This window comes from Sorex araneus, chromosome 1 (genome assembly GCF_027595985.1).
Source record: "Sorex araneus isolate mSorAra2 chromosome 1, mSorAra2.pri, whole genome shotgun sequence".
NCBI classification, from domain to species: Eukaryota; Metazoa; Chordata; class Mammalia; order Eulipotyphla; family Soricidae; genus Sorex; species Sorex araneus.
In genome coordinates, this window is record NC_073302.1 from 338,876,857 (window position 1) to 338,892,178 (window position 15,322).

General features: G+C 45.6%; 1 protein-coding gene across 2 annotated transcripts in view; it reads left to right on the forward strand.

Moving 5' to 3' along the window:
- NSD3 (nuclear receptor binding SET domain protein 3) overlaps positions 1 to 15,322 on the forward strand; it is a 122,213-nt gene that overhangs the window by 92,968 nt on the left and 13,923 nt on the right. For both annotated transcript variants that reach the window (XM_055123682.1, XM_055123683.1), the window contains 4 exons: positions 36 to 192; positions 5,376 to 5,578; positions 6,542 to 6,654; positions 7,927 to 8,196. In XM_055123682.1, the coding sequence (XP_054979657.1) occupies positions 36 to 192; positions 5,376 to 5,578; positions 6,542 to 6,654; positions 7,927 to 8,196 (743 nt within the window). The remainder of the gene's footprint in view (positions 1 to 35; positions 193 to 5,375; positions 5,579 to 6,541; positions 6,655 to 7,926; positions 8,197 to 15,322) is intronic.

The following is a 15,322-nucleotide window of genomic DNA, read 5'->3' on the forward strand; positions in this document are numbered from 1 at the left end:
TTTCCTCTCTCCCGTCACTGTTTGTTTGCTTCAAGGTGGGAGACTGCTATGCTGTGAGTCGTGCCCGGCTTCCTTCCACCCCGAGTGCTTGAGCATCGCCATGCCAGAGGGCTGCTGGAACTGTGATGACTGCAAGGCTGGCAAGAAGCTCCATTATAAGCAGATTGTTTGGGTCAAATTGGGAAATTACAGGCAAGTTTTTCTAAGGGCAAAGAGGAAGTGTTCAGTTATTGTTCAGACATTGCTTCGTAAGCTGTGGAAGAAGGCAGCTGAGATGGCTTAGACAGCGCAGAGCTGCTTCCTTTTAAAACAGAAAGGGCCAGAGAGACAGTACAGTGGGTGGGGTGCTGACCTGCACATGGCCAACCCAGGTTCATTTCTGGGACCCCAAGGATTGAGCCCTGAGCACCTAACCCCTCCCCTTCCAGAAAAGAGAGCACCAAGGAGGGTGCAGAGGGCTAGAGTACCCACTTTTTTTTTTTTAATTTTTAAAATTTTTTTTTCTTTTGGGGCTGGAGGAATAGCACAGCGGGTAGGGCATTTGCTTTGCATTCGGCCGACCCAGGTTCGAATCCCAGCATCCCATATGGTCCCCTGAGCACCACCAGGGGTGATTCCTGAGTGCAGAGCCAGGAGTAACCCCTGTGCATCGCCGGGTGTGACCCAAAAAGCAAAAAAAAAAAAAATTTTTTTTCTTTTATTATTTATTTATTTTACTGAATCACCATGAGATACAGTTACCAACTTACAAATTCTCATGATTACATTTGAATCAAACAGTGTATGAGTACCCATCCCTCCACCAGTGCCCTTTCTCTACCACCAATGTTGCCAGTGTCCCTCCCGCCATCCCCACCCCATCCCTTCTTCCTCTGTGACAGACACATTCCCTCTTACTCTCTCTCCTTTTGGGTGTTAGGTTTGCAGTATAGACACTAAGCAGCCATTGTGTTTCATCCATAGCCTACTCTGAGCACGCATCTCCCATCCCGAGTGAGCCCTTCAACCATCATTCTCTTAGTGGTCTCTTCTCCCTCCAGCCTTTTCCCCCACGCACCTGAGATCGGCTTCCAAGCCGTCGGCACCACTTTTCTTGCTGGAGGGAGCCCTGGGTTAGATCCCTGGTGCCAAATGCTCCCCTAAACTCCCAAGAGTGACCCTTGAGCACCACCAGGTGTGGCCAAAAGAATGAAAGGAAAATGAATTTCCATTTTATTCTTCACAGGGATTATAGTCACTAAATCCATCTTCTGCTCCTACCCTCAAAGACCTCAAAGACATAAGTTTTGAGTCTGACTTTTTTAGAGGATTGAGAAGGTTCTCTTGTTGTTGGATTTTTGTCTTTGTCTTTGATTAGTTAGTTGACTCATTTATAAGCTTTGAAATTCATTTTATATTATTAGCTGTAGGCTACCAGATTTTAGAATTGTTTTTATGTGGATAGGAGATTTTCTTTTTGTATTGTAACTCTATTTATGTTACTTTTGTTACCATGATTTATATTTATATTTTACATAAATGTGCATATATTTAGATATGTCTTGGGGACCACACCTGGCTTAATCCTGGCAGGCTCAGGAGACAGCAGGGGGTGCCAAGGATCAGACCAAGGTCAGCTGCATGCAGGGCAGGCGCTCTACCCACTGGACTAATGCCCCAGTATATTAAGGAATTAAGTATATTAAGTCAGGAACTTACGGTCAATCCAAAATAGTACTCTCTGCCCCTTAATCTGGTCCATTTCGATGTTAGTTAAGCAAATGCTTTGACGGTTTAAAGAGGGTTGGCAGTATAGCTCAGAGGGCAGAGTGCACACCTGGCTGGCCCCAAGTCCCCAGCACTGCACTGGAGTGGTCCTGTTGGCGCCCAGAAGTGCCACCTTGCCAGGCCTGAGCACCAGGCCATCGGCTCCACGACAGCTGATCAAGCACTATTCGGGGGCCTCCCACCCTGCCGCCACCGAAAAAGCAAAATAGGGATTTAAAGAGAAATTATTTTATTAGTAGTGTGTAGTTCCTCCGGAAATGAGGTAGGAAGTAATGTGAAAGGCCAGGGAGATCACTCAGGACCCAGGCCAGATCCACTCTTTGGCACTGCCTCGGCACCACAGACAAGGGCTGTGGCACTTGGCAAGGCCAGGCCGTACCTCAGGGGCTCCCTCAGTGTGTGCTGCCATTTTGATACAATTCTTTCAGTCTTCACGGAACAGAACAGCAATATAGTTAAAGCTTTCTGACTTCTAGGGCTTGAACAAGTGTTTGTCATTGTACCAAGAAAATGTAGACAATTCCAGAAAGCACAGGAGAGCTGTTAGAGTTGAGATTGGTTTTGTTTTCAAGTTAGCCTGAATACATAAACTACCACAGAGTTGTTTGATTTCTGGGCCACACCTGGCGGCACTGTTTGTGGTGCGGGTCAGACCTGGGCGCTGTGAGCACTAGTCCTCAGAGCGCTCTGTCCAGGCCAAAAGATGCCAACTTTTACAAGGTAAATGTCAAACAAGGGGAAAGTGTTTTCTCTTCTACTTTCATTCAGAAAAGGCAGAGGGCTTGGAGTCAGTAAGAAGTCTTCAGGTTTTCAGATAAATTTCAGAATATTTTCTTTCTGTTCTCTCTTTAAAAGGGTGGGGGGCAGAGGAGATAAAATAGAAGTTAAGGGATGGAGCGGTAATGCCACCTGGGTACAACTGGCTCCCAAGTGGCTCTCCAAGCCCCAAGAGGAGTGCTCCGTCCTGAGCACAGAACCAGGTGGGGCCCAAACCCCATGGCCTTTGCACTATCCCTCGGAAGTTGGGCACACGCCATCCATACTGACCGGCTGGGTCCCCAACACGGTGCCCTGGAGGCAGGGCCCTGCGGCTGGATCCTTCAACACTTCATTCTCAGGCCTGGGCAGAGAAGCAGAGTCCTGGTTGGATAAAAATCGCCAGGAGCTGCCCAGGCCTCCTGAGCACTGCTTAGGAGCACCCCTATTTACATATGATTGATAGTTTCAGGCATACGACATAATGTTTCCATATTTGCATACATTATAAGCCAGTCATCATCATAAGTTTAGCCAGTAACCCTCACCATACATTAGACATTTTTTAAGTTAGAACTTAAAAGATCTCTCTGGGCAACATCTAAATATAAAATACAGATTGAATAACTGCAGTCACCATGCATGCTGTACATAATGCATTTTTAAGTTATAAATATGAAAACATTTCATTTAAATGCTTAATTTTAATCGTATTGCATTTTAAACCCAAAGTGATGATCCAGTTTACACCGGATTCTTGCTGCATGTTTTGGGAAGACTTCCATCCATGAACTAGATCTTTCCTTCCATTCTGGCCCAGTTGGATTACATAAAGATTTTTCTTAACTAGCTACTCAAAAGTTGAAGCTTCCTAGCAAATGTAGGGACACAGAACCACCATTGGCAGATTCTCTTACCTAATGATTCCAATGAATGCAGTTGCCATATGCATACTTAATACCTTAACCTGATTTAGAAATAAATTATCTCCAATCCTGCTTTGAAGGAAAAATTAAAACTTAGTACACAAAATATGTTGTTTGATCTTAGCATTTTGGGCATGAGGACCCGGGATGTAGCTCAGTGGTAGAGTTATTTGCCTTGCAAGTATGAGTCAATTTAAAATTTAATTAAAATTTTTTTTTATTTTTAAGTCAATTTTAGCCTGAACTTAATTACCCATATTTAAATTATTTCTTAGATGTATTACAGGGTGCTTTTTTGTTGATTTGGTTTTGGTGTTTGGGGCCGATGCTGATCAGGGGCTACTCTCGACCTGGATGCCAGGGCCAGTGGCAGCAGTGCTTGGGGACCGTGCAGTGTGGGGTCAGCCCGGGCCTCCTGTGTGCGGAGTAGGTGCCCTGCCCTCCAGCAGGGAACTCCGTAGAGGAAACAGATTGAGACCTGCACTAAAGTCTGCCAGTGTAGCCGTGCCACTTATCTTCTATGTAATACAACTGCACATAAAATAAGTGGCTCTATTAGGCATGTGTAAAATAAAAAAAAATAATTTCTGTATATTTACTATTGATGTTGGTGAATTAATCACTGTATCACTGTCGTCCCGTTGCTCATCGATTTGCTCGAGTGGGAGCCAGTAATGTCTCATTTGTCCCTGTTGCATTCAGGGTCGGGAATGATGCCCATTATTGTTAGTTTTTGGCATATCGAATACGCCACGGGTAGCTTGCCAGGCTCTGCCATGCAAGATTCTGCTTTAATATGTCACAAAAATCTTTGCCCTTTAATTCTTGACTTGCCTGATTACTGGAAACTCAAATGTGCTACACAGACCTTTTTTTTTTTTTTTTTTTTTTTGGTTTTTGGGTCACACCCGGCGATGCACAGGGGTTGCTCCTGGCTCTTCTCTTCACTCAGGAATTACCCCTGGCGGTGCTCAGGGGACCATATGGGATGCTGGGATTAGAACCCGGGTTGGCCGAGTGCAGGGCAAATGCCCTACCTGCTGTGCTATCGCTCCAGCCCCCAACTACACAGACATTTAATTTAGTAATTACGGTAGGTTTTTTTTTGGTTGCTGTTGTTTGAGGGCCATGCCCAGCTGTGCTCAGGGATTCTTCCTGCCTCTGTGCTTGGGATCGCACCGTGGGTGCTAGGGGGCCATATGGCCTGGGGATCAAATCTGGGCCAGCTGTATCCAAGGCAAGTGCCCTGCCCTCTGTTCTCTCTCTCAGGCCCATATGGTGGTTTTAACCATCATTGCCTGAAACAACTGTTTTCATTTTGTCCCATATCCCACATTTATTCTGTCACTATTATGATCAATAATGAGTTAGATTTTAAAATTCAGTTGAAATAAAACCTGCTATTGATTAAAAATACTTACCCTGGTTGTAAGTTAGAAACTGTTCATTTGAATGGGAATGTTCATTCCTTGCCATTAGTACATTTTTAATGGTTTCTGTGGCAATCAAAAATAAACTTTTACAGTATTGATATTAAGGATATTTAAATTTAGAGAAAATAGGACTTTTCTGGAATTAAAATTTGATATAGGATAGTATTGACAGTATTTAATATAGGTAGTATTTTAATTCTGAAGTTGGATATCAGGTTTATTATTACTTTACCGTTTTTTTTTTTAATTTAATGGTTTGACATACATTCTAAATAGCAGATATTTAAAAGGAGACTAGAGGTATTTAGGGCCTACTTTGTTTAATCTGTTTTATTTCTTTGTTTTTTTAATCATTATGGTTTTACTGATACATCATTGGAGCAGGATGAAAATAGGAAAGGTTATTTTTTGTCACTTATAGTATGAGTGCAGCTAGCCCTGTAAGGAAGGTAAGGTGTTTCATCCCCGCGTCTGAACTCGCTTCTGTTTCCAGGTGGTGGCCGGCCGAGATCTGCAACCCCAGGTCTGTGCCTCTGAACATCCAGGCCCTCAGGCATGGCCTGGGCGACTTCCCCGTGTTCTTCTTCGGCTCCCACGACTACTACTGGGTGCACCGGGGCAGGGTGTTCCCTTATGTTGAAGGAGACAAAAGCTTTGCCGAGGGACAGACTAGTATTAACAAGACTTTCAAAAAAGGTAAGTTGGATGATATTTTCGAAGTGACTCCACACTAAGACCCCAGTATTGTTTACATAGCAACTCCTGCCCTGCATCGGACATGCTTCTGTTATTAGGTAATTTTCAGCAGTGTTAGTGGCCCCAGTGCGTATGAATTTCCAATCCCATTGTGACTGCATAAGAACCTAAGCAGGTCCAGAAAGGTAGTACAGTGGGTAAAGCACTTGCCTTGCGTGTTGCAGACCTAGGTTGAATCCCTCGCACCACCAGGGGTGAGCCCTGAGCCCAACCTTTCCCCCCAAAAAAGAGAAATTAGAAAACTACATTTCACTGTAATATTGTGCTGGGTGTATATAAATATGAAGGGTGGAGTTTATTTAGGGGGTAGTTGCTTAGTCAGGTAAAGTTCCTCCATAAAAGTGTAGGAAAAGCCATAAAATTTTTCTCAGGAAGTCTGATTTTTCTGGGCACATGTAAAATTAACTTAAATTTTTTGTTAGTTTTTTTTTAAGCTCCTCTTTGATTTCAGAAGCCTCTGGTCCTGGAAGTAAGATCCCTTCTCCTGAGGCGCAGCGGCTTGCAGAGTTTGGGATAGTCACAAATGACCTACTTGTTCTGTTTGCGCATGGTAGTAAATGGATTTTGCAAAATGGAATTTTAAAAAGAGAGTATCGGGGGCCGGAGCGATAGCACAGCGGGTAGGGCATTTGCCTTGCACTCGGCCGACCCGGGTTCGATCCCCGGCATCCCATATGGTCCCCCAAGCATCGCCAGGAGTAATTCCTGAGTGCAAAACCAGGAGTAACCCCTGAGCATCACTGGGTGTGACCTAAAAAGAAAAAAAAAAAAGAGAGAGAGAGAGTATCAGGCCCAGATTCACTTGGAGCACAAAATTCAGATACAACACAAAACGTGGATGAACCCCAGTGGGCTTCATTTTGTTTGCTTCTTGGTGGTATATGTTGTTTGGTCTTTTGGCAGCACTGGAAGAAGCTGCAAAACGTTTCCTGGAATTGAAAGCACAAAGGGAAAGTAAAGAAGCACTGGAGATTGAGAAAAGCTCAAGGAAGCCTCCTCCTTACAAACACATCAAAGTGAGTTCTTTCTTACGAAAATGGCGGTAGTTGACAAGATTAGGCACATGACTTTCTTAGAATGTTAGAATGCTCTTTTGACTTGTGGAAACTTTTGTAATTACCAAGTTTTCTGTGAAACCAACAGAGCTTCTTTAGAAGCATCCATGGGAGTCAGGGCTATTGGACTGTGGGGACCGGTGTCTTTGTTAAAGTCTCACAGGCCAAGAAACAATACACTTTATATTTTATTTTGGAGAGAGGGGTTCTGCATTAAATTTTAACATGGAGAGGAGAGATTCCCCAGACCAGCCACAGCAGTTCCTAGGCCACCAGTCAAGTGGCCCAGAATTCAGCAGATATGCCAGATCTGCTCAGTAATGATGTCAGATTCTATAGGTTGAGACTGAGTTCCAGCACCTGTCCTTTCCAAGGCCAGTACCCTGTCGCAGCCTCGATTACGGACTGTGCTGCTGACTGGCAGCTGTGACTAGTGTCCCCACTGTCTCCTCCCTGGGTGTGACAGATTTGGTATTGTGGCTCTCAGAGCAGAAACATTTCCTTACTCCGTGTTGACTCCTCCTAGATACCCAGGAGAGTCCCTGGAAGCACTGTGGGGAAGGTCCCCTCTCCTTCAGTTGCACATGCACCAGCCCAATCATTCTCCCTTTGATTTTCAGCGGGGCTGTGTCACAGGGGCACGGTTGATAAAGTCAGAGGATCCCGGGCTTATTTGGCCTATCATACCTTTTCCGGGAAAGAAGAAAAAAAATACCCAGTACCTCTAGAAAGCTGCCTTCTTCACACAAACAGAGAGAAGGCGTCTTCCAGATGCACCAGTGTCTGCTGTCACCCACCCCTTGGGTGGTCCCAGCACCCCTGGGAGAGGATTTTGTCCACTTTTGAAACACTGAATTAAATCTTTGGCACAGTAAGGAGCTGGAAAGTTTCAACTGGCAATTTATCAGTGCTTCCCATGATAACCAGTGCCCTGCTAAGATGTAATCAAAAAACCACCTTATTAGTGTAAGCCAGTTGTGTTAGAACTAAGACACCCATATCAGGGCAAGGAACTACAGTGATACTACAACAGGGAGGGCATTTGCCTTGCACGCAGCCAACCCAGGTTCAATCCCATCCCTTCTGGTCCCCCGAGCACCGTCAGGAGTCATTTCTGAGTGCAGAGCCAGGAGTAACCCCTCAGCATCTCCAGGTGTGACCCAAAAAGACAAAAAAAGAGGGGGGTCAAGATACCAATATGTTTAACTTAGTCTCTTATTTGTGGCTTCCTAGGCTAACAAGGTTATGGGGAAGGTCCAGATTCATGTTGCAGACCTGTCGGAGATCCCCCGCTGCAATTGTAAGCCAGCTGATGAGAACCCCTGTGGCCTGGAATCCGAGTGTCTGAACAGAATGTTGCAGTACGAGTGTCACCCGCAGGTGTGCCCTGCCGGGGAGCGTTGCCAGAACCAGTGCTTCACCAAGAGACTTTATCCTGATGCAGAAATCATCAAAACAGAGCGAAGAGGCTGGGGTCTCAGGGCCAAGAGGAGCATTAAAAAGGTAACCGGGCAGGGGGCGCTTGGCAGAGACTGGCGCCCACGCCGCCAAGCAGCTTTGGAGGGATAAGAGACAGAAGGTCTTAGGATGAAATCTGGAAGTTTGTCATTTGACACTTCTTGAGCAGACTCTAGTAGGATGAGGTCATAATAAACTTGACATAAACTTTGGGTTCCATGATAAGTCAGTCTTACCATAGACAAGAGAGCTTCTAAATACAAAATTTTTCCAGAAATGAAAAACACCAGCCGCTGGAGAGAGTACAGCAGCAGGAAGGCTGGGTTCAGTCCTGGTAACCCGCCAAGTCCTGAGCCCCACCAGGAGGGATCCCCGAGTGCAGAGACAGAAGTAAACCCTGAGCACAGCTGAGTGTGCCCCCGAGCTTCCCCCCCCCCACACACACAAAGGTAGAAGGAAAACATCAGTAAACCCTACTTTTCAAACCTTGGCTCGAACTGTAGAGATTCCCAAGAATCTCCTTATTAACATATATTCTTAGGCAGGACTTCTTAAACTTACTTTATCCACATATGACCCCTTCTTGTTAAGAGAAATTTTTATGTGACTGAGCATATTGGTACATAAAATAAGTATATAAATCAAACATATACAGCTAATAAGTCATAAATGTTTTAAAACAAATCTTTTTTTTTTTCTTTTGCTTTATGGGTCACACCCAGCAATGCTCAGGGCTGACTCCTGGCTCTGAACTCAGGAATCACTCCTGGCGGTGCTGGAGGGACCACATGGGATGCTGGGAATCAAACTCAGGTTGGCCGTGTGCAAGCAAATGCCCTACCCGATGCACTGTTGCTCCAGCCCCTAAAACAAATCTTTTGAGGTTTTTCACAACTCCCACATTCAGTTCTGTGAATTAATATGGGATTGTTACTGACCCATATTGTAAGAACTGCATACAGTCAGCCTAGGTTTGATCCCGGGCATCCGTATCAAAATAATAGGGCCAGAGCATTAGTTCAGCGGGTAAGGGCACTTGCCTTGTACAAGTCTGCCCCAGCTTCCATCCCCAGCACCCAATCTGCTCACCCAAGCCCACCAGGAGTGATTTCTGAGCACAGGGCTGAGAGTCAGCCTTGAGCACTGCTGGGTATGCCCCCTTCCTTTCTCCAAAATAAAAAAACTTAAAAAATTGTCAAAGGAGATGGCTGGAGACGTGTTGTCTTTCTTGTGTGGGTAATGGGGGTGGGGGGGAGCAACCTGGCAAAGCTCAGGGATTACTCCTGGCTGGGCATGGGGGGCCATATGGGTGGGTGCTGGGGTCAAACCCTTGGGTCTCCAGAGTCTTCTGAGGTGATGCTATAAATTATAGTAAATAAAAATTAATTGCATGAAAGATACAATCTGGGGTTATTCTTTCCTTTGTGTTGTTGAAATTGCTAATTTGAGATAGTTGGCCTTTTGCAACATACAAATGTACAGCTACTGAAAAGCTTAATCAAAGATAGGGCCAGAGCAACAGCACAGCTGGGAGGGTGTTTGCCTTGCACGTGTACCTGCCCCAGGTTTGATCCCTGGCATTCCATATGGTCCCCCAGAACTGCCAGAAGTAATTCCTCAGCACAGAGCCAGGAGGAACCCCTGTGCATTGCTGGGTGTGACTCAAAAAACCCCCAAGTAAATTTTTTAATTTTTTTTTTAAGTACTTGGTAGGGACAGAGAGTACTAGGGGAGTCACCGGCCTTATGTCATTGGCTCGGTTTTGATCCCTGAGTACCAACAGGAGTGACCCCTGAACACAGCCAGAGCAAGTCCTGAGCACCACTGGATATGTCTCCCAAACAATTTTTTTTTTTTTGGACAGTTATACAGTGAAAGAACAATGAAAGGAGCTGGAGCAATAGCACAGTGGGGAGGGTGTTTGCCTTGCACGTGGCTGACCTGGGTTCGATTCCCAGCATCCCATATGGTCTTCTGAGTGCAGAGCCAGGAGTAACCCCTGTGTATTGCTGAGTGTGACCCGGAAAGCCAAAAAAAAAAAAAAAACTATTAAATGTACACAATTCCATTTTACACATTTTAATTCTTGAAAATGTTTTTCAGTCAAGCAAGGAACTTCCTGTTTTGAAACTGGTTTCCTCCTTGAAAATTAAAAACGTTACATGAAATACCAGATTAATCTCCCTTTACATCAAGTAAATATCCATTTTACAAGGCTTTACATTCATAAGTATTCTAGTTTGAGAAAAACTTCACATACACTGGGCTCGGCAGGAGCTTGGCGGGTGCAGGGTCAGTCCCGGCACCCACGGACCAAGCACTGCTCGGAGCAACCTTCAGCACAGAACCTGGAGTAGCCTCTGAGCATCACTGGATGTGGTTCAACCCCCCCCCCCCAAAAAAAAAAAAAAAGAAAATGGTAACTTCACAGACATACTTCCAAACCATAGCAGATTCACTTTACTACTCACTAAAATGTAAGGTCAATGGAAGAATTATTATAAAGCAATAGAGGTCTGTGAGGCACCATGGGAAAGAAAGTTGTTTCATATATGTCAGTGGTATCAAATGACCTTACACCGAAGTCACAGGGTGCCGGGAACTATGTCAACCTGAATGGTTCTGGCTCTGCCTGATGAGTCTCCCCAGACACTCTCCCATTTGGACCGGGCCCCAGGGGTGAGGTGTGTGGGGCATCTGGGTTCCTGCTGGGGGAAGGAGGTGTGTGGTAGGGACGCCAGGCTGGCTGAACAGAAGAACTTGCTCCCACCTGCTTTCCTCTGCTCACTCTTGGTGGGATCTCGGAAATGTCTTTCACTAGCCGCCTCCAAAGTGCAAACTCTACTCTTTTTTTAATATCTTCAAGGTTTGGGGCTGGAGCGATAGTACACGTAGGGCATTTGCCTTGCACGCAGCCGACAAGTTTGGTCCTCGGCATCCCATATGGTCCCCCAGCACCGCCAGGAGTAATTCCTGAGTGCACGAGCCAGGAGTAACCCCTGAGCATCGCCGGGTATGACTCAAAAAGGAAAATGAAAAAAAAAACAACTTTGAGGTTTGCTGTTGGAATGAAGTAGAGGGAAGAAAGGAAATTTTTCTTCACATTTTTGACCAGACAGAGGTCTGAAAGGGCAGCGCACTGCAAACTGCTCAGGCTTTCTAAAGGATCAATGACAGTGTGTCACTATTTCATAGAAATGACACACCAGGGCCAGAGCCATAGTAGAGTGGGGAGGGCGTTTGCTTTGCATGAGACCGACCTGGGTTCAATCCCCATCATATCCCATATAGTCCCCTGAGCACTGCCAGGAGTAATTCATGAGCAATGCTTGGTGTAACTCAAAAAGCCAAAATAGAAAAAAGAAAAGGAAAAGAACACACAACCTGTAGGTCACAGAGGGTTTCGTGACTAAATGTATGGAATTTTAAATATAAGTAATAAATCGGGCATAGCATATGTTGCTGAAGTTTGAGGGATTCTCAAGGCTGGAAAAATAGTATAAAGGTCAATGCACTTGTCCGACTGCAGCTGTGGCCAGCACCCCAGTTTGAATCCATTACCTGTACACGGTCCCCCAGGCTGCCAGGGGTGGACTCCTGAGCACTGTGGGCTCTGCCCCTCCCTGGCAGTCTCCCACTGGCACAATTGAAATTATGTTTTTAAACGATTTTTTTTTCCGATGCTTTTTTGGGTCACACCCAGCGATGCACAGAGATTACTCCTGGTTTTGCACTCAGGAATTACCCCTGGCAGTGCTAAAGGGACCATATGGGATTCTGGGAATCGAACCCCAGGTCAGCCGCATGCGAGGCAAATGCCCTCCCCACTGTGCTATCCTCCAGCCCCAAATGCTTTTTATTAAAGGAATCTCACCTTCAGTCAACCTGGAAAGCTACTGGCTCTTGGTGGCCCAGCTCTTCTATTTTTTGACAGAGTTAGCATTTTTTGGTATTCTTTAATTTTTGTATTCACAAATGACACAGCTAATGTTTTTAAGTTCATGAAGTTAAAGCGTTTCGCTTTTAGGATCTCTAAAATGTTTCTGTCTCTATTCTCAGTAGTATAGAGTTTATGAGACTTGCATTCATGTCATATGAACCCTTCCTTTTTCTGTCTTTACTGTATGTTCGTGGAATGGTAAATATAAACAAGACAAGGTGCTTCGAGCTTTCAGGGCCACAGAATCATTTCTTCAAATGAAGTGACGTGTGTATGTGAAGTAAAATATTTTTAGAGAAATTTACTTAGAGAAATACAAAAGGAAAGAGAAAAAAAGAAAAGGACAAAGGAAGAGAACACTTGGGGCCAGAGTAAGGGGTTGTGGGGCTTGCCTTGCTGACCTGGGCTCGATCCTGGGCACCGCATATGGTCCCCTGACCACTACCAGGAGGATTCATGAGCACAGAGCCAGTAGTAACCCCTGAGCACTATCAGATGTGACCTTTCCCCCCACAAACACACACCACACATACGAGGGACAGGGAGAAAGGGAGGGCAGCAGCAGGGTGGACATAAGAGGACATCTCAGGTTGAGACAGATGAGTCTCTAAGATGGAGAATAAACTTCAAATGAAATCTTACCTTAAATCCTGCAAAGAAGATGAAGGGAAGCTGATTTGATTGAAATTTCGCCCTAAAGAGTTCTCTTCAAAAGGATTTGCCATAAAAACTGTCAATTACAGGAACCAGAGCAACAGTACGGCAGGTAGGGCGTTTGCCTACACATGACTGACCCAGGTTGGATTCCATCATCCCATAGGTCCCCAAGCCCCACCAGGAGTAATTACTGAGAGAGTAGAGTTAGGAATAACCCCTGGGCGTGACTGGTGTGCCCCCCCCAAAAAAAAAAACTTGCCATAAAATACTTGTCGGGACACATTGACAGTACAATGGGTGGGTGCTTGCCTTGCACACAGCCGCCTCGCTTTCAGTCCCCGATAACCCCATATGGCACTTTGAGCCCCGCTAGAGTGATTCCCGAGCTCAGTCAGGAGTAAACCCAAAACCTCCCTGAAAATAAAAAATTAATGGAACTTCGCTCTGCACGCCTGTTAGAGCAGTAAAATGAAATAGTGGTGTACATAATTCTCAGATGTAGAGAAACAGGGTCTCTCATACATTGGGAATATAAATGTAAAATGATAAGGCCACTTTGGAAACTAGTTTGGCAATTCCTTTTTGTTTGTTTTGGGGCCACTCCTGTTGATGCTCAGGAATTTCTCCTGGCAGTGCTCAGGGTATCGGAGACCATTCAGGATTCTGGGGATCGGCCCTTGAAACAAGTCCCCTATCTTCTGTACTGTCGCTCTGGCCCCTAATATGGCAGTTTCTTAAAAAATTAACCTTAGGTCTAGGGAGCTAGCTCAGAGGGTGAGGGGGCGTGGTTTGCACATAGACGGTCTGGGCTCGATCCCCAGACACCAGCAAGAGTGACCCACAAACGCATGTTGGGGGATACCCCTGGCTACCACCGAGTGTGGCGCAGACTTTCTGCCCCCAAATCAAACATGTGCATATCACTGACAAACCACTCCCAGCCTTCATCCCAGAAACATGAGAACCTCTGTCTACACTAGAACTTTTACCCAAGTGTTCACAGTAGCTTTATTTGCAATAGCCCAAGCCTGGGAGCAATGAGCATTTCCTTTGAGGGGCTAGGGGGATGGTGTTGAGGGTAGGGCGCTTGCCTGGCATGTGTGAACCCAGTTCCTGGCACCTCAGCTTCGCCGTGAATAATACCTAAGCACAGAGCCAGGAGTGAGCCTTGAGCTTAGCTGAGTCTAGTCCAAAAATTAAAAATTTTTTTCTTCTATAGATGATTGAGTAAACAAACTGGTGTATTCATACTGTGAATTGCTACCTCAGAGCATCCATGTGTTGTGTTTAAAACTCAAATAATTATCGATACACTCAACAACGTGGGTGAATTTCAAGGGAATAGAGCCAAGGGTTTTGTTTTTGTTCCTAACCCAAGCTGCACAGGTTGCATATCATATGATTCAATTAATAGAACATTGTTCAAGTGACAGTTACAAAGATAGAGAATAAATCAGGACTGTGACAGAGGATGGTGATACAACAGTTCTGGTTTTGCTTGGGTTTGGGACTCCTGACTGCATTCACTGATCACTCCTGGCGGGGCTCAGGGGACCACATGGGCCTCAGGAGTGGAACCAGGGTTGGCCACATGCAACGCAAGTGCCCAGTCCCCCTAATATCGCTCCAGCCCACAGTTTTGTATTTTAATTAATTTATCGTATTGCAAAAATTGGTTTACAAGAGTGTAAGTGTTTATGTGCTTAGGGTTCCACTTCAGTGTCACACCCTAGCCCAGTTCTGCATCTTGATAGTGGTGGTGATTACGTAATTCTCACTTGATCACACTCAATGGAAGCATACACTCGCACGTGCACACACACAGTCTGGGGCCCCGGGGTGTGTCTCAGTGCTGCCTGGAGAGCAGCCTGGGCAGGCGAGGGAAGGGAAGGGAGCAGATCAGAAGCGATTGCTTGCAAAGAAGAGGGACGTTAGTGGAGCAAAGCAATAGTGAATAGGGTGGGGTGCTTGCCTTGTGGCCAGCCCAAGTTTGATCTCCAGCACCCCATACAGTCCCCTGAACACTGCAGGGAGTGACCCCTGAGTGCAGAGCTAGGAATACGCCTGGGCACCACTGAGTGTGACCCAAGAACAAAAATAAAATCAGGGCTATAAATACAGCCCAGGGGGCTGGAGCACGTGCTTCACATCCCATAGGCCACGCCTCAGGCCCCCGCACTGTGTTCCCCAGGAGCAAGCCCGGAGCACAGAGCCTGAGCATTGCTGGGTGTCAGCAACAAAAAAGGTTTAAGCAACAATAAACAACAATTTTTTTTAATTTAACAATAAAAGTGATGAGATGGAATAAGATTTGTAGCATGTACCAGTGTCGATTTTCTGGTTTTAATATTGTGCTATTATAAATGCTAATGTAATATTGTGCTCATTGTGTAAGACCTTACCAGTGAGCTGACCCGAGGGAACATTGCACAGATTCATATTGACCTTTTTAAAAGTGCTCCTACCTCCAAGGGTCGCTTCTGAGCCCCTGAACACCACCATAGCAGGTGGCCCCAAATGGAACAGCAAAAAACACACACATTTGCTCCAAAGCCATCTTTCAGGTCTAGCCCC